Source organism: Suillus subaureus, assembly GCF_016647635.1.
Source record: "Suillus subaureus strain MN1 chromosome Unknown BJ212scaffold_89, whole genome shotgun sequence".
NCBI classification, from domain to species: Eukaryota; Fungi; Basidiomycota; class Agaricomycetes; order Boletales; family Suillaceae; genus Suillus; species Suillus subaureus.
The window spans coordinates 2213-14044 of NW_024538645.1; the positions used below are offsets into that span (position 1 = coordinate 2213).

The window sequence follows — 11832 nt, forward strand, 5'->3', positions numbered from 1 at the left end:
TGTGGTGGTATATTTTGTTGTCAGTAAACAGCACTGAGGTACGATCAGCATTGGAGAAGTCATGCTCATCTCCGTCATATGTGATATTGCGAAGCCAAGCAAGAACATGGTCCTTGAGTCATGGAATGAACTCCTGATAAAATTAATGAAAGTGTGAAAATGAAAATCTAAAAAAAGCTTACCTCAATAGCCAGATTGGACAAGTCTCCAACCTCTCTGCACTCAATTAACCAGGAGGTGATGTTGTCATTTGCCTGAGCATATTTGGCAATGGAGTAGTGATTGGATGGAGACAATTGCATGCGCCATGGTCTCAGATTCTGCTGTGCTGCAAGTGCAGTGATCACCTTCTCAATGAGGCATTCTTGCGCTTCTTGAGAAGTCATGCTGGTGAGAGTTTGATCCTTCTTCTTTCCTGTTCAAGGGTATTGACACTTTGATCAACGATGCTTGAGTTCTCCCTATCAGATATTAGTTATTAATTGAATGACATGATGAAAAGAACACTTACCAGTTGTGTGGAATAACTATCAGTAGTACCAACACACCAGATAGTATTAGGGTAGTCAGCAAGTGCGTGATATTTGTAAGTATAAAGATTTAATGTCTTTACCTTCGGGTTTGATGTAGCCTTGCCGATCTGCAACGTGTTTGCTGATCCCACTTGTTTTGAGGCTAATGCAGACAGACAGCATCCACAAGCGGCATATTTGTGGGGAAGTTCTGTAGTGTGATAGAATGCACAAGTGGTGCACTGAAACTTGCGAACTGATTGACCAAGGATGACTGTTGCTGAGTCAAAAAATGCAAGAGTGTCATCCGTATGTATGTGGAGTTTTGCATAAGCATGCCAGGTAGCCAGGTCAAAGAGGAGGTTGAGAACAATTGTATTATGATCAGGGGGAAGAAGTCCTTCGAATATGGGTATAGCACACTAGAAATGAAAGGCACATCAGTGCATCATTAAATTCTGATGGGATCAATCTTACCTGTAGTAGATCCTCGAAGTTGTGGGCTGTGAGATGCTTCATTGCAGAAGCATTCTTGTGGAACCGTCTGATTGTTCCCCTACCAAAAGTAGGAACTTGACGGTACCTGTATGTAGTCATATAAGTGTTGTAATATTGCAAAAAGCACTATAACATACCTGAAATTAAGCTCTTGAACCGCTGAACCACCTGTAGCAAATAGAATGCGCATTAAGTGTATGAAAATTGCTTTCCACACACTGAGCTCAAACTCATGAAGTACAGTGGCTCAAAAAACTGTCTGCATGTTTTGACATTTTTCACTATCTATGATATTGTGTGAGAACAAACAAATGCCTCAAGGACATACTTATACCACATTGTAGTATGGCTTCAGGGCTTTCATTTGAGCCCTACACCGTGGGAATCGGTGGAGATATGGTGGAGATATAAGGCTCACAAAATGGTGACTCATGCGGACAGTTTTTTGACTCAAGTATTTTACAATAATAACCAGGTATTCTAGTATTTTGTATGACCTCCCTTGGCTTTAATTACTGCCTCTATCCTTCTAGGCATACTCTCAATTAATTTCTGGCAATCCTCAGCTGTGATCTTCTCCCATTCCACTGCTACTCTCTCCCAAAGCTCCCATACTCCTTTAGGGGGGTTTTCATAGGCTTGAAGCTTTTTCTTGAGTGTTCCCCAGAGACGTTCAATGACATTGACATCAGGAGACTGTGCTGGCCAGTCAAGAACATTGATGTTATGTTCTTCAAACCATTCCTTAGCTCTCCTGGATGTGTGCTTGGGATCATTATCCTGTTGGAAAATGATATCTTCTTCATCAATCCCTGATTCTGCCAAGCTAGGCAGCAAGTGGTCATTTAAAATGTCCACATACTGCTCAGCATTCATCTTCCCCTCAACCTCAGCAAGCATTCCCACACCATTCCATCCCATACAGCCCCATACCATTAAAGAACCTCCTCCAAACTTGACAGTCCCATTAACCTCTCTGTCTGTTAGGCCATCTCCCTTCTTTTTCCATACATATACCTTCCCATCTGACCCAATCCTATTGATTTTGGTCTCATCTGACCATATAACATGCTTCCAGTCCTCTACAGTCCAGTGTTGATGAGCTAAGGCAAAGGCTAGTCTTCTCTGCCTATGTTTGATGAAGAGAAGAGGCTTTTTCTTCTTTGTTACTGCCTTGAGATGAGCTGCCTTGAGAACATTCCTCACAGTTTGTGAAGAGACAGGGGTAGTGATGGTGGAATTGATATAATGGGTGGCTTGGACAGCATTATCAGCCTTTCCTGTAGTGATATGTTGGATAATAGCCCTTTTGTCAGTAGAGGTAAGCTTGGATGGACATCCTCCACAAGAGTTTTCCTTGTCTGGGTGGCTTTCTTTGATAAACTTGGCCACAGTGGACTTGCATACTCCAGTTCTAGAGGAAATTTGGCGAGCAGAGAGGCCAGCATAAGACAGAGAGAGGATATTATCTCTTTGAGCAGAGGAGATGGCTTTCATGGTGATTATGACTATGATACATGAGATATTCTGGTTTATATAGTTAGATATAGTCATAAAATAACATAATGACACCACTTCATAATTTATATAATAGTGGCATGATTTTTGTGGTGTCATAAATAATGATTTATATAGTTTTAATATACACTCAAAAAACTGTCCACATGAGTCATCATTTTATAAGCCTTATGTCTCCACCATATCTCCACCGATTCCCACGGTGTAGGGCTCAAATGAAAGCCCTGAAGCCATACTACAATGTGGTATAAGCATGTCCTTGAGGCATTTGTTCGTTCTCACACAATATCATAGATAGTGAAAAATGTCAAAACATGCAGACAGTTTTTTGAGCCACTGTAAGTCTACTATAAACATCAAGAAAAAATTGAATATATATTTGAGAAACCGTGTTGAAAATGCATTCTGAAATGAAGTGATCAGATATAAATCTAAGATTGATGTGCAGATTATTTACCTGAGTTGGAACTAGTGACTTGCCTTGCAGGATCTTCTTGATCCATTGTCCATTGATGCTGATGCCATGCTAAAACATAAGCCTGTGGGCTTTTTCAACTTTGCAATGACGTTGTTCATCATCAACATGCTGTGTTGCCTGGTGGTTCTCCAGATCAATCTTCATGCCCATCTTGGGGATGTCTTCTTTCTTGATCAGGCAGTGGGGGCAAGGGCATTCACCAAGGAACTTGATGCAAGCCAGCAGAATCCTGTATTAATAAATATCAAATGAGAAATGATCATTAAAATTAAGATTAAAACATGTACTTTTCTGGATAGTCTGCTGAGTAAGTAAAGAAGTGGGGGAAAATGCATTGAGTGATCCCATCCCTGCATCGAATGATGATGCCATTTTTGTAGGCATCCATAAATTTTTCGTCCAGTAGAAGCACCCATATGGCTTGCATAAGTTCGCATTTACAGTGAGTATAGACATCACTGGATGATGCCTCATCAAAAAGACAGCCATAACAGTCTTGGAAGTCATCAGGAAGCTTAATAGATCAAAATTAGCATAATCAAATTAATAGAACGCAAATGAAATGGAACATACATTTGGAATATATGCAACATGATGGCATGCAGATGCTGTTGGCTTGCCTCATGTGTACTCGGACTGATTGCCAAAGCACAGATACAAGGGCCAGAGTGATACATCACCAAAACTTGCCAGGTGAGTGCTGTCAGACCACATCATTAGTGAGGCAACAACTCACTCAAGGTTATCGCCTGGATCTTGGGGAAGTGCATTAATTTCCATGTGGGCTTCTAGAAAGGCCAGCAAGGAATATGCCTTGCTATAGACTTTGATGGTGCGATCATCAGAAGTCTTCCATTGCTGATGGAAGGGCGTTAGATGAAAGGTGGACATAATAGTGTCCTCAAAGATGGATGTAATGACATCAGTGAGAGAGTGGTGATGAATGCCAGTAATCTCCAACTCTGGTGCATCTTCTTCTGATGCAAACTTAACCTTTTCTTTGGGGAGGTGGATTTTTACTGAAGAGCTGTGCCAGCCATTTTCCACATGAAATGGATTGGATTGGTCCTTGAGGTACTCCTTCATGAGCCTTTTCTCCTGCACATCATTGAAAATCCGCATGTCTTCTCTGTTGTATTGATCATGATCGAGAAACTCCCTAGTGAGGTGTTTCATTTCAGTGCTTGACTTTGAGTTTGCACTGGAATATTGCCAACACATCAGAAGCCCTGCGGTCATGCTGCTAAATGGGGAGAATATATCCTCTGGTCAGATTTCTTGGGAGGGAAGCCCAGGAACGATCTGAGATTGTGACAATTGAGAATTGCCCCGAGTTTTGAAGGTTGGGGCATCAGCAATCGCATCCAGGCCTTCATTTGCAGTGGGTATGAGGGTGGGTTTTTGCACATAGATGTGGAAAAGACCCAGTGAATCCAGGGGAGTCTGGTAAGGGATGAGTTTGGGCTGATGGTTGAGGAGTTCATTGATGAGTTGGTTGGGAGGACTATCTGGAGGAGGAGGAGGTAAATGTGGGAGATTGGTGGGTCCAGCTGGCAGATAGTCTGCATAATGAGCAGGCATGTGGATTCGTCAGCCAGAATGAGCAGAAAAGATGGCGGGATTGTCAGGGATTGGTGGGATTGGTGTGCCTGCATTAGTAGAAGCTCCAGCAGTATTTTCATCCTATTAGTTGTAAAATTAGACATATCGATCATTTCAATAAAAAATGACTTACCTTGTGCATGTGATCATGATCGACCCAATGATCATTGTTGATATCCATCCAGTCTTCAGGACTTATTCAACAAGCATTGTGGCTTGTTTCTCCACCTTCTGGTGAGGAAGATGTGTTGGGAGCTGTGACACGTCTTCTTTTCTTCTTCTGGCGCATTTGCTTCTCCAGACAGTGCTGCTGTTTATAGATGTCAGCATCAAGACTCTTACTGGCATCACACTGAGCCTCATGATTGCTCAGGCCTTTCTGAGTGGTGAAAGCCTTTGAACACCTGAGGCAGGTGAGGCCATCCATGGGATGCACACTCAGATCCAACATGAATACAAACTTTAGATTATACATTGCATCATACTTAATAACAAATTCAAGGACTTAGCGGTTATAGGTAGTAGTGACCCTATTTCCTGCAACTCTTCTCTAAATCAACACAACTCCTTGCCTAAGTCCTTGCCTGCACCATTGCGCATGGCCCTGCTATCAGCACCTGGATGGTATGTTAACATCCTCAAGCAATTATAGATGCACCTATACCAGTCTGGATGAAGCCATCAGTGCTTCTGGTGCCATATAGAGTGGTTGGCAGTGTGTGATCATGATCATGGACTCAGATATGAAGAAGAGATAACTTCGACTTAGAGGTTGGGTGGATACAAGGTGGTCACATGATTTTGGAGATTGAAATTTGCCTTTGATGATCAGATTCTGATCACACACTTCTACTGATATCACTGCATCACATCTTAAGCATGCCGCACAAACATTGTTCCAGATCCCCCTCAGCTTCAGAGAGCAACACCAGCAGCGACTCTTCAATTTCCTTGATGGAGCGCATAGAACCTTGCCCTAAGAAGTCATCTAAAAGACATGGGTGCAAACCTGATAAAGACAATTGAAAGGTCAAGTAAGTCCAATATTCAAATTCATTTGCACTGAGATCCCTAATATAATCTATGACCAGGAAAACCAAGATCTCGAAAGAGAAGGAGGACTCAGAATTCGAAGTCCAAGAAGAGTTTCTTGCGGCAGCACGTGCCATGGCACATTGTGTCAATTTATTCTGCAACATTGAGAAACTCTTAAGGATAGGTCTACTCCTACAGCAAGAGCAGGCCGCGGAGAATGGAGAATTAGAAGAGTCAGAGGCTGAGCATGAATCCCATCAGAAAAGGCTTGTGAGTCTGTAAGTCCGTTTTTTTAATTTTGCAAAGTCTATACTAAGATTTTTTTCTTAGTTCAACCAATACCCTCAATTGGTACAAGTGCAACTATCAGCAGTTGCTTCAACTGGCTCTGGGACTCCGATCACTTATTACTGATCGCCTGAAGTCCAAGGATCTCTTTCAGATCACACACAAGGTGAGTATATGCTGCTTATATGTGCATATATCGTGTACTAACATACTAATTAGATGAATGCTGTCATTAGTGGGACACGTTCTGATGATGCAACTTGTTTGAAGGTCCAAATCGGACACTACGTGGTGCCCGAACCTTTGAAGGAAGGTCTGAAGCCTACCATCTACAATGGGGGCTCACTGTCCAGGGCGCACATGGGCATCAACCACCCTGTGCTTGCTTCTTTCCTATGTCCTATTTCCACACTTGCAGATTTCAAATGAGATCCCATTCTGTAAGTACTCAATTTGTCATTTCCAATCATCTAATGTTCTCTAACATAGGGCCTGGAAATGGATGGAGATCGGATGGATTCATATGACTGATCGACTTTCCAGTGTTCCTGTGGGCTGGAAAGCCTCCTGGAAGTAGGTATGATGAGGACATCATGAATGAGGGCCTATTCCAGGGTTATTTCCTTGAGCATGTAAGTTTTGAAATTCATTATATGTGTCTATCTTATTAACATTTTGATTTACCAGATAATGCATCATATTTTTACAGGTCCTTCCACTGCTTTAGGTGATGACTTGCACAGTACATGATCGTGCAATGCATCCCTGCATGATATGTCTACTGTCAAGGTGGAACATATAGCATATGCTTGTGTTCAGGTAAGTTTTTGTTTATTTAATGGATTGTATCTAACTAATTGTTTTAACATAGGCATGCTTCGCAATCAGTAATAAAAACAAATGGGCTGAAGCCGATGGTGAATTAAATTACCGGGCCTTTTACTACAACATTATCAACTTTATTTGTGAGTGCGAGGATTGAGATTGGGTGCAGGGACTTCTTAAATGGTGGAACAAGTTTTTCTCTGTTCCATTAATTTAGCTAACTATCTACTTCTATCAAGGGCATCATTCAAGAACAATAATGGACGCAAGGGCAGAACAGCCATAACCGATGACAATGTGTCTGGGTTGTCTTCAGGTCCAGTCAACAGTCTTGCCAAGATGCGAGCACAAATGGCCAACCACACTAATGCTGCCAGACAACCTGTAACACCAGATCCTAACCTGATCCCAACTCCACCTCAAAGTTCTGCCACTCCCAGACCCATTCCCACTCCCAGACATGTTCCCACACCCACTCCTGTGCCCACTCCCGGACCCGTACCCTTGCAGAAGGCCCCCATCCTGCCAAAGTCGCCTGCAGGCAGTGAACTGACACTGAACAATGACCTGTCAAACAACAACAACTTGGACAATGTCAGTGCCATCAAAAAGGGAAAGAAGAAAATGCCAAATGGCCAGGCCTGGGGTAGGACTATGCACTGCATTATACAGGAATCCAACAACGAGGATGAGGAACCAGCCAAGCCAACCAAAGGTCGACCCCAGGCCAAACATGTGTTGCACCGCAGGAAGTAAAAGTCAGTATGTGCTCATTTTGTCTTATGCTTATGATGTCACTCATATGTTCCATGATTGATTTTTCATTTCCAGTCTAGGAGCTTCCTTTGGATCATGGAAGAAGACTCTTACTATTGTTCTGGACTCAATTGTGTCTATCAAATTGGACTTTGCCTCATCATTGCATCATTGGCCATTATTCTTGCACTTGGACTTTCACTGTTGTGCTTCTGTTGTTTCTGATATTGCTTTCCATATTCTCTCAGTCATTCTCTCATTCAGACATGTCCTGCTAGTATGCCAGTTTCCTTACATTGCATTCCTTTAGAATAACCTGTATTCTCTTAATGATACTCAATATCAGGCTTTATCTTGCTATCTCTGTGTGATTTACAATGTCTGAATTATCAAATTGAGATATCAATCTATTTACCCTGAATACATTGTACTTGGCCCATCCATTGGACTTTTCAGGTTCCAAGTCTGCTCAGGCATACTTAACCTTAACCCTGACATTGCTGACAGTGCAGACATACCTATATATGGCAATGTCACGCTTATGCAATTTTTGTGATGATGCGCCACCTAAACTGAGATGGATGTGACCCTCAGCCAGCAGCATCATCTGCCATCATCCTTCGTCCAAGACTGGAATGGATTGTGTGGAGGGGACAGGAGGGACAAGCAAACAACATCTGGAGGAGGAAAAATCTCTTGTTATGAGATGAGCAAGAGGGGCAAGGAGTCTATACAACAAGTACAATCTCAGTATCTTGAAAGAACTCTGTTAATGTCTTGTCCACCCTTGGCACCACTTTTGTGGTCTTAGAGACCTGGTTTCTTTGTAGAGTGCAACTAGTCTGTGAGATGTACCCTCCTGTGTGAGTATGAGACCTCTCACCTCCTGTGGAGCTCTTGGTGCTCCTGTTACTCATCTTGTCTCCATGGTGCTCTTTTGCGCTCTACAAAGAAATGAGGTCTCTAAGACTGTGGGAATGGGAGAAAAGTGGTGCCTGCCTATGTACCTAGGACCTCTCTAGTGAAGGCACGGGTATCAAACACTCCATCATTGATATTTGGATCAGAAAGGTATCTATCATATAACACATGGTGTACTACACTGTATCATACTAAAATGCATTGTAATGAAAAACATACACAGAAAAGACATGCAAGAAGAGGGTTGTCTCATTTGGATGTGGGAAGAACAAAGAGGGTTTGTGGGCTATGACACTCTCTGTTGGATGCGTGTAGAATGATGAGCACCTGCAGATGATTGGATGTCGTCATGTGGAGGATGTCCCAATCTTGATGATGATGCCATGGGCACCATAATTTCTGTGGGAGCATCCATGGGGAGCTGAGAGATCCATTTTTTCAGGAGTGCCATGAGCACTGTATGAGTTATGCCAACAGGGGGGTTGCTCGGGTCACTGGCTGCTGCTAGAATTAGATGACACCACTCCTGTATGATTTGACTGAATGGTGCAAAGAATGAAGTAGTTTTTCCATCAATGACGAGTCATTGCGAGGTGCAAGTACATATCCCTGCTTTGCCAACCAGGGATCAGTGCCTGAGGTCTCAAATTTATCAACCCACAAGGGCCTCCTGCCCTCATCTGTCATGAAGCCATGTTGTCTTCTTACTTGAGGTGTCTTATATAAAAGTGGTCAAAAGGCAATGACACCACAATTACACTTTTGATAAGACTGAATGCTGCCAACAACCTCAAGTTCATGGTCTACAACTTTTCTTCTTTTGTGGTAGATAATGCAGTGTTTGTGGGAGGTTACCTGCTATACAGCCTGGTGGTTTTATTCTACCTGGTTGTAAATAGGGGTTCTACAATACAAGCTTAGCTTTATCTGGCAAGACAGATAATGTAGAGTATGTAGATAGAACTTTATCTAGTCTTGAGTTTGACTAGACAAATAGAATAGATTCTGTAGGTAAGTCTCTCTAGTCCTATGTTTGACTAGATAGAGAATAGAGTTTGTGAGTGAGTCTCTCTAGTCCTATACTTGACTTGATATACTAAAGGACTTATCAAAGGGAACTAGGTAGAAGCTGATTGGATTTCCCTGCCTAAATGCAAAGGGTTTAATCCAAGGAAGATGATATGATAGAAGAGCAGATAATCCAACAAAGGAATCTGCAGGCACAGATAATATGGCTTGACTTGGTACTTCTAGTCCTCTGAAACTATATGTCAGATGCACACTAGACAGCACAGGTACAGTCAAGAAAATGATAAATGATCTCAGAGCAAGTAAACCAAATGTACTTGGTCTGCACTTCCTGGCTAACACAAAGAGTGTCAATGTCAGAGAAAGTGGAAGAAGTGGAGGTTCTTTTAAATGATAAAAGAGATTCTTATTTTTATGGGTGGAGAAGTGCTCTCCTTAAATACATGAGATGGGAGAAACTGTATAGTACCATGAAATAAGGTTGGAAAGAGAAATGACCTCATTGTGGAGCAAAGTGGAGCAAAAGTGGAGCCAAGTGGAGCAGAACATTCTAGCATCCAATGACATCACTATGACATCATAGATGGCTTCATAGTATCCAACAGAATATTCCAGAAATTTCTGTGGAGCTATATGACATCATCATGACATCATACCCTGCAGGTACATTTTGTGGAGTCTCTGGGAGGTCAAAGAATCAAGTAGGTAAAGAAATGAAAGAAAAATATGAAGAAAATAAAGTAGAATAAATCATAAGACAGAACAAATCAAAACACTGGCTTTTTAGATAGGGTTTTGGTAGGCTTTTATCTTTTCCCCTTGGTTATTTCTAGTCAAAGTAAATAAGCCAAATGATAGGCAATAACCTAAGCTTTTGTATGACCATCAACTTTGACCAGGTCAATTTATGATTTCTTCATCATATTTGACTTTTCTTCAACACACCATATTTTTGCATGATTGGAGCATGCAAAGTGAAATATTGCACTTGAGTCTGTACTCAAAGTACATTTTGTGTAGTCTGAGGACTAAGCTAACAGATGATGGAAACATGGGATGATATGTCATATACATGTTTTGCATGATTCCAAAATCATGCAGGACACCGATTCTGTAATATTTTCTGATAAGTTAAGTACCTTACCTGTAGCTTGATGGAGCTGCTACTAGGCAAGGGTTCGAGGCCACCATTGTCATGTGTGGTAACATTGTCAATGAAGATGCATCATTAGGCTGTGTTCACACAATGCCCAGCACTGGTGGTGTAAGTGTTACCCTCCTTGAAAGTATTTTATGTATTAACACCTCTGTAGTTTTTCAAAAAGTGCTGCTGAGCTAGTGATGACGCCATCATCGGGCATATCAAAGTGCATGTGTACAACACCATCTTGCTGTCTGCTGTGGAGCAGGCTTTCAAGGGCATGGAAGGAGATCAAGAGCAGGTGCTGATAGAGATCCTGGATGTAAGCTCATCTGAGTCAGAGAAGGAGAAGGATGTGTTGAAATCACTGAAGGCTGGTCTCATCAAGCAAGTTGGTACGTAGCACATCACGTCCCATGGTTTTATGAGGTCCTGACATTTTTTCCTCAGTGGACCTTGGTGGGAAGTTTGCCAACAGACCTTTCCCATGGATCCTGATGCCTAGTTCCCTCACTAATGACCATCTATGCATCAAGGGGTATCCTGCACACTTGAGTTTGATGCCAGGAGAATCTCATAACATCAATTCATGGAGTAAAGGTGTTGCGGGACTGACACAACATGAAGTCAATGTGCTTGCTCATTTGTTGAAGGCAAAGACAATGCACATTGTTAAGGTAACCAAAACCATAGGAGGTATGTGCTGATACACTTATTAGACCACTTTAGCTCATAATAATTTGACAGGTGCAGTGATAGCCTCCAAGGAGCCTGTCATCATTGGCAAGGCCCCTCCAGCAGACTCTATTTTCCAAAATGCAAGGCGGATGTTTGTTAATGGAACATTTGATTATGGTGGCCCTCCATGCCTTCAAGCCAGCTCTGCCATTACCAGGAAGAAGAAGCCAAAGGTCCCCATGTCAGTACACACTCACGATGATGTTATGGGTATTGTGGCCAAAGACACCATGACAACCATCCAGAAAACCAACTTGCATCCCGAGGTACTCATACCTCCTCCATCACATCCATTTAAGCTTGCAAAGCAACTCCCTACTTAACCAGTGCCAGCTCCCATAGAAATTCTGTCCAGTACAGATGGTGTTGAGAAGCCTGATGAGGAGCCTCTTGACTCATCCAATGGTGAAATCCATAGCGAGGATAATGCCAACTATGGTGATTTTTCACATTCACATTCATGGAAGCTTGATACCAGAGTTGTACAAGCT

General features: G+C 42.2%; 3 protein-coding genes across 3 annotated transcripts; all 3 read left to right on the top strand.

Moving 5' to 3' along the window:
* Positions 1–6171: 6171 nt before the first annotated feature.
* On the top strand, positions 6172–6333 carry BJ212DRAFT_1217196 (uncharacterized protein; the record flags this gene model as incomplete). Its single annotated transcript, XM_041329319.1, has 1 exon — positions 6172–6333. A coding segment is annotated over one exon (162 nt), but the record flags the coding sequence as incomplete, so codon positions are not given.
* A 354-nt stretch (positions 6334–6687) lies between these two features.
* On the top strand, positions 6688–6913 carry BJ212DRAFT_1286346 (uncharacterized protein; the record flags this gene model as incomplete). The annotated part of the gene is made up of 2 exons (XM_041331934.1): positions 6688–6750; positions 6803–6913. Coding segments are annotated over 2 exons (174 nt in total), but the record flags the coding sequence as incomplete, so codon positions are not given.
* A 3795-nt stretch (positions 6914–10708) lies between these two features.
* On the top strand, positions 10709–11664 carry BJ212DRAFT_1487572 (uncharacterized protein; the record flags this gene model as incomplete). The annotated part of the gene is made up of 4 exons (XM_041341291.1): positions 10709–10748; positions 10798–10998; positions 11054–11299; positions 11351–11664. 4 exons carry the CDS (start codon positions 10709–10711, stop codon positions 11662–11664), a joined length of 801 nt encoding a protein of 266 aa, XP_041186137.1.
* Between the last annotated feature and the right edge of the window lie 168 nt (positions 11665–11832).